The 19,594-nt window shown below is 37.4% G+C and overlaps 1 protein-coding gene across 1 annotated transcript in view; it reads left to right on the top strand.

Annotated features, from left to right (window-relative positions):
* The window catches only part of DNAJC3 (DnaJ heat shock protein family (Hsp40) member C3), an 86,582-nt gene that overhangs the window by 21,419 nt on the left and 45,569 nt on the right, over positions 1–19,594 (top strand). Inside the window, exons 3-4 of the mRNA XM_007469920.1 lie at positions 8,652–8,776; positions 10,963–11,037. Of these exons, the coding sequence (XP_007469982.1) occupies positions 8,652–8,776; positions 10,963–11,037 (200 nt within the window). The remainder of the gene's footprint in view (positions 1–8,651; positions 8,777–10,962; positions 11,038–19,594) is intronic.

A 19,594-nucleotide genomic window follows, 5' to 3' on the forward strand; every position in this document is an offset into this window, starting at 1 on the left:
TTTTTGCGGTGTGCGGGCCTCTCACTGCTGTGGCCTCTCCCCTTGCGGAGCACAGGCTCCGGATGCACAGGCTCAGTGGCCATGGCTCACGGGCCCAGCCGCTCTGCGGCATGTGGGATCCTCCTGGACCGGGGCATGAACCCGTGTCCCCTGCATTGGCAGGCGGACTCTCAACCACTGCGCCACCAGGGAAGCCCTCCTCCTTCTTTTTGTATTTACTTATATATACTTACCTTTATTTGGGATGATTAAGAGTGACAAGTCAACCTGCAGAGTAATGAGTAGTGTATTTTTAATAAGATATAGTTCTGCTCACCAGAAGAATTATCCTACTGTTGTAACTTACTATATAAGCAAAAAGTAGTTAGGTTTTGGTTTGGTGATATTTTTCTTCATGCTTTTTCTTGAACTTAGATTTTTATTACTGATGTTACTAGCTCTCTGGAATAATAGGAAACCTAGATTTTAATCTTGGCTTTGCCACTTGATAATTCTGTGACTTTGGTCAAGTTATGTAAGAAAGTGTAGGCTTAAAGAAGTGACCTGCATATTCCCAGCAGTTTCACTCTGCCACGCAAAAAAGGACTTTCTGTGAAGGTTAGATGAGAGAAATGTATGTAAAGATTTCTTTGAAAATAGGGGACAGTTACATGTGTAAGGTATATAGAAATACTGTATCTTCGAAAATTAAGACTTTTCTAAAAGCAAATTTACTATGTTAATAGGGTTTTCTTAACTATGTGGAGCTTCTAAGGGGAAGGTTTTTCCATTTCAGTGACTAGCTCACCTTGGAAAGTTGTAGTTAATTGGCACAATTTGCAGTAGTTACTTTTTGCTAGAGACCATATACTGTGTGACTGGGTCATTCCTAAGTCCACACTTTCTCTAGTGATTTGAGTTGTCTTCAGTGCTGCAGCACGGTAATTGACATTTTGTCAGTTATTGTCTTAGATAAAGCATGTCTTAAAAAAAAAATGATTTCTTCCTTGCTACCATGAGAATATTTGCAGAAACATATACCTTCTACTTATTTTATACTTTATTAATTGCTTTCTTCTTTTGCGGTACGTGAGCCTCTCACTGTTGTGGCCTCTCCCGTCGCGGAGCACAGGCTCCGGACGCGCAGGCTCAGCGGCCATGGCTCACGGGCCTAGCTGCTCCGCGGCATGTGGGATCCTCCCGGACTGGGGCACGAACCCGCGTCCCCTGCATCGGCAGTCGGACTCTCAACCACTGCGTCACCAGGGAAGCCCTATTATTTGCTTTCTTTAATCTCACAAATTAATAAGAACGTTAAGGGCTGTGGTATATTGTTAACGTCGTTTAAAATGACTGCCTATTTTTTGTTAGCTTCACTGCCATACAAGAATTCTAGAGATGGCTCTTCCCCCAAAATAACCAATAATATATTATTATCTGCACTGAAAGACGTAAATTAGTAAAGCTAAAACGTGGTAATTTATTTGTGAAATTCAGTAAAGGGAAAAAGTGAGACACTGCTAGTGCCTTCAGAATTCAAATAGCAGTGTCATTTTGTTCATCGTAATTTGGCAAGTAACAGTGGTTCTCAAATGGTACACTTACCATAATTTGAGGAAGACCTGTGTAGTTTGAGATATTCATCATTTTAGTTTATGTAAAATAACCATAGAAAATAGAGTTTAAATTGTAGTTGATGGGAGTATACAGTAGGTAGTGATAGGGTGATGTGGTGTCATGGCCTGTTGAGTCTCTTATGAGATGTTTGTTTATCAGAAAAGAACTGTAGATCTTCTATTTCAATTGTCTCATTTACCAAACATCCAGTTTAGTATGGCCGTGTTTACTGCTTCAGGTAACCCAGTGAGTTAGTGAAAGCCTCTTGCTAACAGTGAATTAGTCCAGGCCTCCTGAATTCTAGACTAATAAGTTATGCAGTTACTCTAGTTACTGCAGTAGATCAAAGAGCTGTGCTACTGTAAAATGTACAATAATTTTTTGTGGTAAAATGTCACCCATATTTTAGTACATTGCTTTAAACTGACTATAAAAAATTCATTAAATGTTTATACTTCCCAACTTCTGAATTTTGTAATGTACTTTATCTCTTTAACTTTTCCTGTGATTAGAAATTGATGTTAGAGTTTGTAATAGAATTTGGCTAGTGGCATTGGGCGTATCAATGACTCATTTTTTATTATAATGTTATAGCTGGCATGATTTATGGCTGTGACACCCTTTGCCCATTTTCCTTTTTGAAAATTTACTTGGTTACATTTTGAGTATTACTTAGGCATGGTATGTTTGATAATTACATTTTTACACAATAAAAGGTTTATGTATTAAAACTCAATAGCAACACAAATAATTGTAGTACAGATCTATTGGTTATTTGGTTTGAAATTTCTTTGCATCTGGTGTATAAATATTTTTTGGCAAGAATTTTAAGATTTGGAACTTAAATACTCTTGATCTGTTGGAAACTGTGATTTAATGAAGAGTGTTGGTATCACTTTCTAAATAGTCTCCTGAAACAGTTGCATCTATTTCACTATTATGATGTAGTCAGACACAGGTTTTGTTTAGAGATTTTATCATCAGAGAAAATTACAGTGCAGGTGTGAGGATTTCCTGCCTCTCATTTCTACAGCATGGTCTTATGGGGATAAAGAGTCCTAGGGTCTGAAACATTTCTTTGGTAGACCTTACAGAGAGTGTCTTAGGTGTATCTGGCATGAATGAATGTCTAAAGTGGTGGATTAAATGGTGGGCATGAATGAAATGATAGGTTTCTCCAATTGCTTGGTAAGATAACTGGTATCACACTTAACATAATCTGGCTAAGTCAAAAAAAAATCCACGGCTTCATTAATTTGGTACTTAAACATATTGTGGTGCTTTCTCATTGCATTTGAACTTTACTTGTGAAATGGGGATGGACATTACTATTCACATTTACACAAAAGGACACAGTGTATTCTAGTGACCTTCAAAGGTCACATTCCAGTTCAGAAGATTGTGAACTTCTTAAGGATAAGTACTATCTTATTATTGTTATTACTATTATTATTTTAGTCTGGTGGTGCTCAGTAAAAGTTTGAATGAATGAAGGGGTAGAGTTGGGTTCGCTGGGAGCAAGAATGAAAAGTTTTCTGTACCTTTGCAAGGGTGGTGTTCACCCCGCTGCCACCATTTACAGAATCATTCGTAATTGGCTTTCTGATGTTTTTCTCCAGATAGTAGTTGTATTTTCTTTATTAGGGCTAATTTTCTCACATTTGAATTGTTTGATAGTTTTAGGATTACACCTTAAATTCATTTGTCATATTCAAATTTTGAATAAACTAGTAAAACTATTTGACATGTTTTCAAATGAAGTCTAGTGTTTGCAGATGTAGGCTTGCATATAATTTAAATAATGAACTGTATCATATTTGGATGGATAATAGGAAAAGTGATTATTTTCAAGGTTATCAAATCTTGTATTGTGAGAAACTAAGCATGAGTTTCTTAAACCAATTCTTGTTCAGTTGTCACTTCCTGCATAATGATTTAGGAATGGACACTAGTTCTGGGAACTGATGGTATTTTAAGATGAAGAGCCAGGGAAGGCTATTTTGATATTTGCCATTCAAGTGACCTTATACCACTAAGCACATTGATTCTTTTTTTTTTTTTTTCTTTTTTTCAAAATGTATTTATTTATTTATTTATTTATGGCCGTGTTGGGTCTTCGTTTCTGTGCATGGGCTCTCTCTAGTTGTGGCAAGTGGGGGTCACTCTTCATCGCGGTGTGCAGGCCTCTCACTGTCGCGGCCTCTGTTGTTGCGGAGCACAGGCTCCAGATGCGCAGGCTCAGTAATCGTGGCTCACGGGCCCAGTTGCTCCATGGCATGTGGGATCTTCCCAGACCAGGGCTCGAACCTGTGTCCCCTGCATTGGCAGGCAGATTCTCAACCACTGCGCCACCAGGGAAGCCCCAGCACATTGATTCTTGATTCATAGGTTGAATCATTGACATCTGATTCCTTATTTTTATAGGTTCAGTGTTATAAATTGGGGTTCCAGTCCCATTTCATATCTTAAAAATACCTAAAAACTGAATAGCAAAATAAGTGAGAGTGACCCAGAAATACTTTATATAGACATTTTTCATGTATGTATAATCAAATACTTAATAAAAAGCTTTGTCATACTTAATCTTTGGAGGTTTTTCTACATAGGCTGAAATAGTCAGGTTTTTTCCAAATAGAAGTCCATTGCAATTTTTGCTGAAGGTGCCTTCTTGATAAAATGCCCAAAGCCAGCAATAAGCATTCTTCTTTTCTTGAAAGAGGGTCATACTGTATTCAAAATAAGCAACACCTGTTTTTGAAAATGCCATTGCTCATATCGTGGGGGAGATGATCTGAGTGTCCTGGTGAGGCACGTCTCTTTGAAAGCCACGTCTGTGCTGACTTCTCTGGGTCCCTGGCTTATTCCTGGCAGGTCTCAGTGTTGAGTGGGTGTGGGAGTGTCCCTTGTTGGAGTTATCAGGAATTTGTTTCCATTTCCTTTCATTTGATTACAAGGTGCTATAGAGACACAAAAACTGAATTCACTCAAGGAATGTATTTTTTTCTAGAGTGAGGTAAGCATATAAATAATTGATATCAGGAGGTAGCGATAAGTGTTAGGTGCTGTGGGAGATATATATTATAGAGTGTTATGGAAACCGAAGTAATGGAAGGTTTATTTTCACATGTGTAATCACATAAGTCATTTGAGCTGTACCTCAGAGATGGAGTAGGTTTTGGACATATGAAGATGTGTGGTGTAAACTCTAGGCCTTAAATCATGTCGTTTCTAGTATTTCTTATTCTTTGATTAGTGTAAATAAGTCATGGAGAACTTGTTTTTTCTTTTTTTAAATTTTTATTTTATATTGGAGTATAATTGATTAACAATGTTGTGTTAGTTTAAGGTGTACAGCAAGGTGATTCAGTTATAAATACACATGTATCTATTCTTTTTCAAATTCTTTTCCCGTTTAGGTTATTACAGAATATTGAGCAGAATTCCCTGTGCTATACAGTAGGTCCCTGTTGGTTATCTACTTTAAATATAGCAGTGTGTACATGTCAATCCCAGTCTATCCCTCCCCCTCCCACCCCACTCCTCCCCCCTGGTAACCATAAGTTTGTTCTCTAAGACTGTGAGTCTCTTTCTGTTTCATAAATAAGTTCATTTGTATTCTTTTTTTTTTTTAGATTCTTCATATAAGCAATATCATATATTTGTCTTTCTCTCTCTGACTTAACTCCACTTAATATGATAATCTCTTGGTCCATCCATGTTGCTGCAAATGGCATTATTTCATCCTTTTTAATGGCTGAGAAATATACCATTGTATATATGTACCACATCTTCTTTATCCATTCATCTGTCGATGGACATTTAGGTTGCTTCCACGTCTTGGCTATTGTAAACAGCGCTGCAATGAACATTGGGGTGCATGTATCCTTTTGAACCATGTTTTTCTCCGGATACATGTCTAGGAGTGGGTAACTTTTTAAAAATTAATGAATATAAAAGTAATCCATGTTCATTGTGCAACATTTTGGAATATGTATATGAACTATATAAAGAAGAAAATCCAGTCTCTGCCCATGTAACTACTGTTGACCTGAAGTGAATTTCCTTCTGCTTTCAGACACAGTCACTGTAAGTTTCACTAATTCTTAGATGTCAGATCATTCTTATGGCCAGTTATGCTGACCAAGTGCCATATATTTTACATTTATTGCACATTCTAAATCAAATATGAACTGAACCAAAAATATTATATATCTGGCTGGTATGCTCTAAATATAGTTCCTCTGTTTCTTACTCTTCAAGCTAATTACAATTTTTGTGGGAAATAACCTGTATTTCCCACAAAGTCAGTAGCAAAGGCTACTGACTTTGCTCTTTTTTCCTTACCTTCCAAGGGAAATTGATCAGGGAAGAAAGTTCAGTGATGCTTAGCTGGGAACATATATGGATTTTTTGTTTTTTGTTTTAGATTTAAGGAAAAGAAGTCTTATATTGTTAAAATGCCCAATTCTCTTATTTTTTCAAAAACAGTCCTGTTTTTCCCCTGACTGCCTCATTCTTTTACTTTTTTTTATTATAGTAAAATATACATAACAAACTTTACCATTTTAACCATTTTTAAGCACGTAGTTCAGTGGCATTAAGTGCATTCACATTGTTGTGCAACCATTACCACCATTCATCTCCAGAACTTTTTCATCATCCCAGACTGAAGCTCTATACCCATTAAACAGTTGTTCCCCATTTCTGATCCCCGTCTCTTCTCAGCCCTTCCTTGGCAACCACCATTCTAATTTCTGTCTCTATAAATTTGACTACTCTAGGTACCTCGTAGAAGTAGAATTGTACAATATTTGTCTTTTTGTGTCTGGCTTATTTCACTTAGGATGATGTCTTCAGGGTTCATCTGTAATGTTGCAGTTATCAGAATTCCATCCCTTTTTTAAGGCTGAATAATATTCCATTGTATGTGTATACCACATTTTATTTATCCACTCATCCACCGGTGGACATTTAGGTTGTTTCCACCTTTGGGCTATTGTGAATAATGTCACTGTGAATATGGGTGTACAAATACCAGCTTTCAATTCTTTTTTTTAAAGGTTATACTTCATTTATAGTTATAAAATATTGGCTATATTCCTCATATTGTACAATATATCCTTGTAACTTATACCTAATATTTTGTGCCTCTTAATCCCCTACCCCTATATTGCCCCTCCCCTTTTCCCTCCCCCCACTGGTAACCACTAGCTTGTTCTCTGTATCTGTGAGTCTGCTGCTTTTTTTTGTTATATTCACTAGTTTGTTGTATTTTTTAGATCTCACATGTAAGTGATATCATACAGTATTTGTTGTTTTCCGTCTGACTTATTTCATTTAGCATAATGCCCTCCAAGTCCATCCATGTTGCTATAAATGGCAAAATTTCATTCATTTTTATGGCTAATATCCCATTGTATATATATACACGACATCTTCTTTATCCATTAATCTGCTGATGGACACTTAGGTTGCTTCCATGTCTTGGCAGTCTTTTGGATATGTGTACTCAGAAGTAGAATTGGTGGTTCATAGGGTGATTCTGTGTTCAGTGTGTAAGGAGCCTCCATATTGTGTTTCACAGCAGCCACACCAGTTTACATTCCCTCCAGCAGTGCCCACGGGCTCCAAGTTCTCCACACTCTTACCAATCCTCCCTCCCTCCCTCCCTCCCTTCCTTCCTTCCTTCCTTTCTTTCTCCCATTCTCCCTTTCTCCTTCTTTCCCTTTCTTTTCCTTTTCTTTTTCTCTTTCTTTCTTTCCTTTCCTTCTCCCTTTCTGTCTTCTTTTTCTCCCCTTTCTTTCTTATCCTAATGGGTGTGAAGTGGTATCTCAATGTGGTTTTGATTTGATTTGCATTTTCCTAATTAGTGATGTTGAGCATCTTTTCATGTGCTTATTGGCCATTTGTGTATCTTCTTTCATCTATGGTTTTATAGCCTATTTTCTCTTCCTGCCTTATCTCCCCCCAGCAGTACTTCAGGTAGTTTTCAATGCCGTTAACAACTCCTTAAAATCATAATTTTGAATAATTATATACTATCCTGCCATATAGGTTCCCATATTGTAATGTTTTGCAAATGATAAGACCTTCAGGGATAGAACTTTTAGGGAATTTTAGTTGTAAATCTTATGGTAATGAATATCTGTGTGCATAGATGTTTATTTTTTTAAGGTACATGACTGGATTTGGTCAAGATAATTTTTAAGAAAAAAATATGTGTATATATATATATATATATATATATATATATATATATATATATATATATTTGCTTTCTAGAAGGATTGTTTGGCAGCATGAGGTTTACTTCTAATTGAATTTACTCCTTCCCCCATTTTGTAGGTGCTGATCAGAGTAGAGTTAGTTCAAGCACCTATAACTCATCTGTCTGCTTTCCTTCCTTCAGATATTGTTAACGACTCTAGCCTTACTCTCTGGTCTCACTCTCTTTTCCATTCTCCTTTGTCCCATGGTCTGTACCTTTATTTCTTCACTGCCATTTTAGTTGGAGTTTGGGAGAGAGCAGTTGCACATTCAGTATATCAGTTTAAATGGAAGTCTGTAATTTTCTAAAATCCTCTAAGTGCAAAGTCCATATTCTCAATCAGAATTTCACTTAAGAAAATTTCAACAAAGACAAACAGAATTGCAAACAGAATTGGATACTTATAAAAGTTAAGAGCTGAATATAGTTAATATTCTAGACCAAAGGTAGGCAAACTTTTTCCCTAAGGGACCAGATAATAAATGTTTTAGGCTTTGCAGCCACGTAGTGTCTGTTGCATATTTTTCTGTTTTTTTGACAACTCTTTAAAAATGTAAAAAATATTCTTAACTTGAAGTCTGTGGGTTGTTTTTGGCTCAGAGGCTACAGTTTGCTGAGGCCCTGTTCTGGATTTATTTGCAGTGATCTTGCTAGGCAAAATGATCCAGTATTGATGAAGAAATTCTTAATGCCTTTCCTAATAGAATTGCAAATTCTAATACTGTTCAGATGACTTGGTTTTTTGAATAAAGTACTGAGAGTTAATATTTGTTATTTTAATTTTCAGATGGTGACCCTGATAACTATATTGCTTATTATCGGAGAGCTACTGTTTTCTTAGCTATGGGCAAATCAAAAGCAGCACTTCCTGATTTAACTAAAGTGATTGAATTGAAGATGGATTTCACTGCAGTAAGTTGATCTAAATTTTCTTTAAAGAAAAATTTAAGGAAACTCGGAAGAGGTGATTTGTTTCTTAAGGTGGAGACTGGCATGCTAGGCATAGCTGGAGGATGTAGAAAACCACTCTGATATAGTGGACCGGGCAACAAGAGAAACTCAGTCCCTGGAATCAAAGGCCTGTGTGAAGGAGGCACAATGGAGTGATTTTTAGAAGGTTGGTAGTGATGTTAGCTTTGTGGTTTAGAAGGATATCTGTGTGGAGGATGGAGTGTAGGGCAAGATGTGAGGCTGAGAAATGAGCTGATTAAGAGACTGTTGAACTAAGAGGCTGTCAGGTGACTGATGACAGTTTCAATTAAGGGTGTAGTGGGAAGAATAAAGAAGAGGGTGTAGCTTAATTAAGTAGTGGTTTGTGATAAGAATACAGTGCTGAATTAGATAAGAGTCCTGCCCTGAACCAACACTCAAGCTTCAGAAGTGGAGGAATTTATGGTCTAATAGGATATCTTGACAATTGGCAGGTCACTGTAATAGCTTAAAATAATAGGACCCAATTATGTTGTTTCAAAATTAATTTGGTAATTCACTTGTTGTTTATGTCCTGCCATAATCCAGAAAGTATTTGAGATGATTGATTAGATATGGGTGAACATTTGGTTTGAAATATTACTATTATTTTAAGATGGAATTCACAAGTGTTAGATTTTTCTTTATTACTTTACCCAGCTAAGCATAACCTTCCACAGAGGTTAAGTAGCTCATTTTCCTAGTATTATAGTACTTATTAGCTAGTTGAAGTGGCTTTAATCTTGCTTTTTATGTGTGTTGATGCATTTTACAGAGGATTAGGGAAATTTTTAAGTACTGTAAAAGTAATATATAAGTTTTAGTAGAATATTGGTGTGGTTTCTGTCTTATGGTAGACATTGATCATCAGAGAGTTGGTATTCTTGGAAGAGATGGGATTATGCGCATTAGAAGAGGAATATCAGAGATGATTGATGGATGTTAAAAGGAAGAGGCATTGTTATTCTGGTTATAGTGGAGTAAATATGTGCATTAAGAGTTAATAGAAAAAAAAAACTATTTCCAGAGCTTTGATTGGTAAAGTCCCAAATTATAACAACTTTTATTATAGTGGTAAAAAGTTATTATGCTGGCTTAAAGTACTTTTTAAGTGAGATATAACTCACATATCATCAACTTCACCCTTTTTTTTTTTTTAAAAGAATGTGACCATTTTTTAATATTTATTTATTTGGTTGCATCAGGTCTTAGTTGCAGCTCACTGGCTCCTTAATTGGGGCACGTGGACTCCTTAGTTGGGGCATGTGGGTTCCTTAGTTGCGGCAGGTGGGCTCCTTGGTTGCGGCAGGTGTGCTCTTTAGTTGCGGCATGTTAACTCTTAATTGCAGCATGCATATGGGATCTAGTTCCCTGACCAGGGTTCGAACCTGGGCCCCCTGCATTGGGAGCGTGGAGTCTTGTCCACTGCGCCACCAGGGAAGTCCCCTCACCCTTTTTTAAAGTGTGCAGTTCAGCAGTTTTTAGTATATTCACAAGGTTCTGCAAACATCATCATTATCTAGTTCCAGAGCATTTTTACCACCCCCCACCCAAAGAAACCCTGTACCCATTAGGAGTCACCTCCCATTTCTGTCCTAGCCCCTGGCAGCTCCTGTCTCTATGGATTTGTCTGACTTGGATATTTCATATAAACGAAATCATACAATCTGTTGCCTTTTGTGTCTGACTTCTTTCACTTAGCATAATGTTTTCAAGTTTCATCCATATTGTAGTATGTGTCGGTAGTTCATTCCTTTTTATGGCTGAATGATATTCCATTGTATGGACATATCGCATTTGCCTATTGATTTATTAGTTGATGGGAGTTTGGTTTGTTTCTACTTTTTGGCTATTGCTATGAACATTCATGTCCAAGATTTTGTGAGGACACATGTTTTCATTTACTTTTTTTGATATAGTAAAAAGTATATTTAAAGGAAGCATACTTTAACAAAATTTATACACATTCATTGGTTCCAGGAATTATTCTCAGTGTGTGAAGTCAAATGGGCATAGGAAAAATTAATATTTCATTAATATTGCATTAGCTTATTTAGTTTTATTCTTTGTGTTTAAGGAAAATTTAGAAATGCATAGTACTCAGTATACTCTTTGTTTTGTTTTTCTAGGCAAGATTACAGAGAGGTCACTTGTTACTCAAACAAGGAAAACTTGATGAAGCAGAAGATGATTTTAAAAAAGTGGTAGGTTAAGTTCAATTTGTATATGGCTCTGTGAAGATATTTTGAGTGAACATACTGAACTTATTTTTTTATATTAAGACATTTAATAATCATTTTATACCTGAAAGGGAAAATCATTTGATTTATCTGTGTAAGATCCATAGTTCCTGAATTAATATTTAGTGGCTGGCATCAAAGAATCATTTTAACAGATGGAAGGTAAAGTGTATGGAATAGATAAGTAATCCTAACTCAGTTTATATAGCTCATGTTCTGCTTTGTCCTCCATGAGAATCTAAAGATGTCAGCTGAGCTATTCTAAAAGTTGCCTGAGTGACTTGGGAAACCCTTTATTTGATTGAAAGGAATAATGAAACAGATCTTAAAAGGAAATTTTGCAATCACCCACATGGCTACTTTACAAAGTATAAAGTGTTTTGGGTTTGTTGGGGGAAGTGTTACAGATTACATGTAATTGAAGGGGTTATATCCTGAAAAAGGATTTGAAGAGAGACAGCTAGCTAATGTCTTTATGCCCTCATGGGACTTGTTTTAAGACCTGCTTTTTTGTTCCACATGGATTTGATTCTGGAGTGGTCTAGAAAGGGTATGTCTATGTGTATATATGTGTGTGTGTGTGTGTGTGTGTGTATCTCCCATTGTTTATTATTTACATTTTTGTAGTTTATCAAAATGCTCAGTTACTGTGATGATAACCACTATGAAAATAAAACTAAAATTTTTAATGTTTTCATAACCTTTGTCATAATATTCAGACATGTGCAGACAAATCCAGAATACATTAGAAGTTAACTGTATTGAATCAGAAACTATCTCATGGTCTTAATAAAATTCGATGTCATTTTCTGTTTATCTAATCTACCTTGCTACGTGGGAACGTGTTAGAGAGGAGGCTGAAGGACAGGTGATGGGGAGGTAAAGTGCTGGAGTGACCTTTCCCTAGCCCTGGTCCTTTGTACCCAGCAAGTATTGTGTAAAAATTTATTAAATGGATGAGTGATAAAACATAAGAATGTATTTCCTTCTTTTAAACAAATACTTAAATCTATTACTTAGAATTCTTTTCCAGGTACAAAGGCTAGAGTAGCCTTTTAGAAATACCACAATTTAGAATAAAGCTTTATCACAAATTAGTCCTTACTGGGTATTGGATATATCCTTTTGGAAAAGTGTGGATATGTCTTGAGTTAATGTCTTTTCTGTCATCAATATTAAAACCTCTCGGAAATAAGAAGGGGACTTTCATGAAACTTTACACTTTTGATTGTCCTCTGAGAGTCGTGCTTCTGCTAGTGTGTTCCTAAAACCACCCTTGCTATTATTGTTACAGGATTCTTCCATGAGAATGTGCATCTGTATTGAATGATATTTTCCTTTTAATTGAAATCTTTATTGAGATAATTGTAGATGCCTGTGTAATTGTAATTAATAATACATAGAGGTCCTGTGTACCCTTTACTCAATACCCAGTTTCTCCCAATGATAACATCTTTTAAAACTATATTATGACATTACAGCCAGGATATTGACATTGATATAATCTACCAGTCTATTCAGATTCCTCAGTCTTACTAATATTCATTTCTCTATGTGTATTTAATTCTATACACTTTTTCCTGTATCCATCACCACAGTCAAGATACTGAACAGTCCTCTTGCCACAAGGATCCCTTCTGTTGCCCTTTTATAACCACACCCACTCCCCTCCCATACTGCTTCAGCCCCTCATTCATAACTCCTGGAAGCCACTAATATGTTACTTGTTTCTTAAATTTTGATATTTGAAAAATGTTACATACGTGGTCTCAAATGTTATGTAACCTTTTGGAATTTTCTTACTCAGCATAATCCCTGGAGATTCATGCAGACTGTTGCATTATATATCACTTAGCTATTTCTTTTAATTGCTGAGTATTGGATGGTATGTGTGTGATGCATTTTATTCATCTATTCATCAGTTGATAGATATTTGGGTTATTTCCTCTCCTTTTGTGGCAAGGACTCAGTGAATGAAAAGCTGTGGAGTCTGTTTACTAGAGCCCTCCCAGCTTTCTTTTCCCCTCTATAAAAGTACTCTCCTTCCCTTGCTGTCCGGGGACTTGCACATAGCTTGCCATAGTCGCAGACCCCAAACTGCAGTTCTTTGCTGTTCCCGAATAAATACAACTTTGCTGGAGAAATATTTGGCAATCTATTTGTTTTAGGTTAACATTTTGGGATCAGAGAAGACTCCCAGTGGCTCCAGAGCTGGCAGGCAAACAGGTGCATTATGCATAAATGAGCTCATTGTTGCTCACTGCTTTTCTCACTGACCCTGGAATTTGAAGGTCCATCTTTCTCATGGATCCCAGCTCATGCCCTCTTTGCATTTGAAGCTCTCCAGGCTTTATTTGGGATCTATTTTAAGGTTTCGTCTTACTGGTTAAGGCCTTGTTCTGTATGCGAGTACTCATTTGGCATTTTGGTCTGATTTTCAGATCAGACTGTTTTATTGAAGCTGGCTAGCCTTCTGCGCATTCCTTCGGAGAGAGGGGCTGTTTCTCCTGAAATTGTACCAGTTTAGCGATTGGCCCATTGCTTTAGAATAGGGGCTGTTTTCTGGAAACTGGATGGAAAAAGCCTTTGGCCTGGCTCTTCCAACACCAAGCTACACCAAGCTATTTTCTTAGAATTGGCTGGTATTAGCTTGCAAGCTGTCTGAATTGAGCTGTTTGAGCTGTAAACTGTTTAAGCTGTTTGAAAATTCTTCCTTTACTCAGGGAAAAAAATCTCTGAGAAATGGGTCCCAATACACAAATATTTTGAGGGCCACCCCATGTTTAAAAAGTATGGTCCTTCCTCATGTGCATTTCTAACTAAATGGACCAACCTGACCAAAGACCATTTAGAATACCAGTGGCCATTATGGAGAACTTTTGAAATCCAGAAATGAAAGGAATGCCTATTTCAGTTGGTATTTTGAGGCTTCCTAATGTTATCAGAAGCCTAAAATTGTTTCTCTGCAAAGTAAGATTTTGAGATTAACTGAGGCAGACAAATGATTAAAGAAAAATAAAATGGCTTCTGAAGCCTTAGGCTCTTCTTCTTTGGCTTTGAGGATCTGTTTATTAATTTTTTACAGTATGCGTCGTTTGAAGGCTATTCCTATGGAATGTAGGCACAGGTCTCAGACGCACGGTGTAGAACATTTGTTGATATTTGCATTAGAAAGAGTGAGAAAACGTGTATTTGCTTGTATATTGATAAAAGCCTTTGGAAAGATATGCAAGAAACTGCTAATATCCATTACCTCTTGAAGGAGAACTGTAAAGTGACCTTGGGAAGTTCGTACCTTCTGAGGACCTCATTTTCCTCATTGTGAAGCATAGAAATTGAAGAGAGGACATGGTCCAATCTTTATTGTTCGGTAACATAAAATGGTTTGAAAAGATAAATTTTTTATTATGACTATATTTTGTCTTTGCCAATTAAAGAATTCTTATATTTCATTTTTTGATGATCTGTGAATATAGATGATATATGATTTATTTTCTTTCTATGTTCTTAAGTGAGCTTTTTGTGGTATTTAAGAGAGTTTACCAGTCTATAAAGTCCATAAAGATTTCATCTTACTAATAACAATATACAGTCAGGTAGCTACATTCAGTTACAGATTTTACACTGTGGAACAGAAGGTTGAATATGCTTAATCTCTTTTTGAGCTACAATGAGAATTTCGTATTTGTTAAGTGTACAGGTTACTCTGCTGCCAGAGGGTCTCCTGAAAACAGGGTCGCCTCGGGTCCATACTGGTTGTCGTAGTCCTGAAAAGGATCTTAGGTGGTTTAGTTTGTCTTCAAGCTATCAATGACTCCTGTAACCAGTGCCTATGGTCATTTCTTAGTTCAGTGAGTGTTTTAGTGCATATTTGCAAGTCAGAGTGGTAGGTGTTAGAGGGTTGCTGACAAAGAAAACGAGTCTCTTAGGATAGCATATGATAAGTACTATGATTGAGCCTGTGAGAACATACCAGTAGGGTTACCTAACTGAGCTGGGAGTTGGGGGTCCGGGGTCAAAAAGGGCTTTCCTAAAGGAGGAGGAGCATGCATTTATGATCTCACAGTTCATGGGGTCAGGAATTTGGACAGGGTTAGTTGGGTCCTCTGTTCTAGCATCTCTCACAGGCTACAAAGTGCCAGATAGGGCTGTAGTGTTATCTGAAGGCTTAGTTGGTGAAGGAATTGCTTCCAAACTCACTTGGTTGTTGGCAGGATGATTTTTTTTTTTTTGAAGAACATCAGCTTTATTGGTCATTTGTGCTTTGGAAATGTGTGTGAGTGGGAGTCCCCTGAGGAGGGGGCTGGGTCTCTGCCTGGTCACTGCTGGTTCCTCTTGAGCTGTTAGACTGACTTTGGTTTCTTCCAAGCTATTGACCAGAGGCTTCCCTCAATTCTTTCTTACCTGGGCCTCTCCATAAAGCATCTCACTGCTTGGCAGGCTTGCATCATCTAAGTGAGCAAGTGAGAAGGCAAGAGATTGCCAGCAAGATGGAAGTCACAGTGTTTTGTACGTAATCAGGGAAGTGACATCCTGTCACCTTTGTCATGTTCTGTTTGTTAAAAGGAGTTACCCGCTCTGTCCCATACTCTAGGGGAGGGGATGACACAAAAGGCATAAATTCCAGGAGGGGGGTCATCTCGGAAGTCAAACAACCTCCTGTTTTCACTTGAGGTACCAAATTAGTGGTGTATTTAGATTAGGGTAGATTAGAGGGCAACTTACCTCTTTCAAGTCCCCATCCCATAGTTATTACAGGGTTTTTGTTTTTTTATAACCATTTTTAAAATTGAAGTACAGTTAATTTACAAAATTATGTTAGTTTCAGGTGTACAGCAAAGTGGTTCAGTTATACATGTGTATATCTATCCTTTTTCAGATTCTTTTCCATTATAAGTTATTACAAGATATTGAATATAGTTCCCTGTGCTATACAGTAGGTCCTTGTTGTTTATCTGTTTTATGTATAGTAGTGTGTATATGTGAATACCAAACTCCTAATTTATCCACCTCCTCCCACCGCTATCCCCTTTGGTAACCATAAGTTTGTTTTCTATGTCTGTGAGTCTATTTCTCTCTTCTAAATAAGTTCATTTGTATCACTTTCTTAGATTCCACATGGAAGTGGTATCATATGATATTTGTCTTTCTCTGTCTGACTTCACTTGGTATGATAACCTCTAGGTCCGTCCATGTGGCTGCCGATGGCATTATTTCATTCTTTTTATGGCTGAATAATATTCCACTGTGTGTGTGTGTGCGTGTGTGTGTGTGTATGTATATCTCCACACCACATTTTGTTTTTTTTAAAATTTTTATTGCAGTATAGTTGCTTTATAATGTTGTGTTTATACTGTACAGCAAAGTGAATCAGCTATACATATACATATATCCCCTCTTTTTTGGATTTCCATCCTATTTAGGTCACCACAGAGCACTTAGTACAGTTCCCTGTGCTATACAGTAGGTTCTCATTAGTTATCGATTTTATTTTATTTATTTATTTTTAACATCTTTATTGAAGCATAATTACTTTACAATGGTTTGTTAGTTTCTGCTGGATAACAAAGTGAATCAGCTATACATATACATACATCCCCATATCTCCTCCCTCTTGCATCTCCCTCCCACCCTCCCTATCCCACCCCTCTAGGTGGACACAAAGCACAGAGCTGATCTCCCTGTGCTATGCAGCTGCTTCCCACTAGCTATCTGTTTTACATTTGGTAGTGTATATATGTCCATGCCACTCTCTCACTTCATCCCAGCTTACCCTTCCCACTCCCTGTGTCCTCAAGTCCATTCTCTATGTTCTGTGTCTTTATTCCTGTCCTGCCCCTAGGTTCTTCAGAATCTTTTTTTTTTTTTTTAAGATTCCATATATATGTGTTAGCGTATGGTATTTGTGTTTTTTTTTTTTTCTGACTTCACTGTGTACGACAGTCTCTAGATCCATTCACCTCACTACAAATAACTCAATTTTGGTTCTTTTATGGCTGAGTAATATTCCATTGTATATATGTGCCACATCTTCTTTATCCATTCATCTGTCAGTGGACACTTAGGTTGCTTCCATGTCCTGGCTATTGAAAGTAGCACTGCAGGGCTTCCCTGGTGGCGTGGTGGTTGAGAGTCCGCCTGCCAATGCAGGGGACCCGGGTTCGTGACCCGGTCTGGGAAGATCCCACGTGCCGCGGAGCGGCTGGGCCCGTGAGCCATGGCCACTGAGCCTGCGCGTCTGGAGCCTGTGCTCCGCAACGGGAGAGGCCACAACAGTGAGAGGCCCGCGTACCAAAAAAAAAAAAGAAAGTAGCGCTGCAGTGAACATTGTGGTACATGATTCTTTTTGAATTATAGTTTTCTCATGGTATATGCCCAGTAGTGGGATTGCTGGGTTGTATGGTAGGTAGTTCAATTTTTAGTTTTTTTTGTTTTAAATACATTTATTTATTTTTATTACTATTTTTCAACATCTTTATTGGAGTATAATTGCTTTACAATGGTGTGTTAGTTTCTGATTTATAACAGAATGAATCAGTTATACATATATCCCCATATCTCTTCCTCTTGCGTCTCCCTCCCTCCCACCCTCCCTATTCCACCCCTCTGGGTGGTCACAAAGCACCGAGCTGATCTCCCTGTGCTGTGTGGCTGCTTCCCACTAGCTATCTATTTTACATATGGTAGTGTATATTTGTCCATGCCACTCTCTCACTTCGTCCCAGCTTACCCTTCCCCCCACCCCATATCCTGAAGTCCATTCTGTAGTAGGTCTGCATCTTTATTCCCGTCTTGCCCCTAGGTTCTTCATGACCTTTTTAATTTTTTTCTTAGATTCCATTATATATGTGTTAGCATGCAGTATTTGTTTTTCTCTTTCTGACTTAGTTCACTCTGTATGACAGACCCTAGGTCCATCCACCTCACTACAAATAACTCAGTTTCCTTTCTTTTTATGGCTCAGTAATATTCCATTGTGTATATGTGCCACATCTTCTTTATCCATTCATCTGTTGATGGACACTTATGTTGCTTCCATGACTTGGCTGTTGTAAATAGTGCTGCAATGAACATTGTGGTACATGACTCTCTTTGAATTACGGTTTTCTCAGGGTATATGCCCAGTAGTGGGATTGCTGGGTCGTATTCTATTTTTGGTCTTTTAAGGAACCTCCATACTGTTCTCCATAGTGGCTGTATCAATTTACATTCCCACCAACAGTGCAAGAGGATTCCCTTTTCTCCACACCCTCTCCAGCATTTGTTGTTTGTAGATTTTTTGATGATGGCCATTCTGACCAGTGTGAGATGATATCTCATTGTAGTTTTGGTTTGCATTTCTCTAATGTTTAACAATGCTGAGCATCCTTTCATGTGTTCCTTGGCAATCTGTGTATCTTCTTTGGAGAAATGTCTATTTAGATCTTCTGCCCATTGTTGGATTGGGTTGTTTGTTTTTTTGATATTGAGCTGCATGAGCTGCTTGTAAATTTTGGAGATTAATCCTTTGTCAGTTGCCTCATTTGCAAATATTTTCTCCGATTCTGAGGGTTGTCTTCTCATCTAGTTTATTGTTTTCTTTGCTGTGCAAAAGCTTTTAAGTTTCATTAGGTCCCATTTGTTTATTTTTGTTTTTATTTCCATTTCTCTAGGAGGTGGGTCAAAAAGGATCTTGCTCTGATTTATGTCAGAGTGTTCTGCTTATGTTTTCCTCTAAGAGTTCTATAGTGTCTGACCTTACATTTAGGTCTTTAATCCATTTTGAGTTTACTTTTGTGTATGGTGTTAGGGAGTGTTCTAATTTCATTCTTTTACATGTAGCTGTCCAGTTTTCCCAGCACCACTTATTGAAGAGGCTGTCTTTTCTCCACTGTATATTCTTGCCTCCTTTATCAAAGATAAGGTGACCATAGGTGCATGGGTTTATCTCTGGGCTTTCTATCCTGTTCCATTGATCTCTATTTCTGTTTTTGTGCCAGTACCATACTGTCTTGATTACTTTACCTTTGTAGTATACTCTGCAGTCTGGGAGCCTGATTCATCCAGCTCTGTTTTTCTTTCTCAAGGTTGCTTTGGCTGTTCGTGGTCTTTTGTGTTTCCATACAAATTGTGAGATCTTCTGTTCTAGTTCTGTGAAGAATGCCAGTGGTAGTTTGATAAGGATTGCATTGAGTCTGTAGATTGCTTTGGCTAGTTTAGTCATTTTCAGAATGTTGATTCTTCCAATCCAAGAACATGGTATATCTCTCCATCTATTTGTATCATCTTTAATTTACTTTATCAGTGTCTTATAATTTTCTGCATACAGGTCTTTTGTCTCCTTAGGTAGCTTTATTACTAGATATTTTATTCTTTTTGTTGCAGTGGTCAATGGGAGTGTTAATTTCACTTTCAAATTTTTCGTCATTAGTGTATAGGAATGCAAGAGCTTTCTGAGCATTAATTTTGTATCCTGCTACTTTACCAAATTCATTGATTAGCTCCAGTAGTTTTCTGATAGCATCTTTAGGATTCTCTATGT

Source organism: Lipotes vexillifer, unplaced genomic scaffold (assembly GCF_000442215.2).
Source record: "Lipotes vexillifer unplaced genomic scaffold, Lipotes_vexillifer_v1.1 scaffold1130, whole genome shotgun sequence".
In the NCBI taxonomy this organism is placed as follows: domain Eukaryota; kingdom Metazoa; phylum Chordata; class Mammalia; order Artiodactyla; family Lipotidae; genus Lipotes; species Lipotes vexillifer.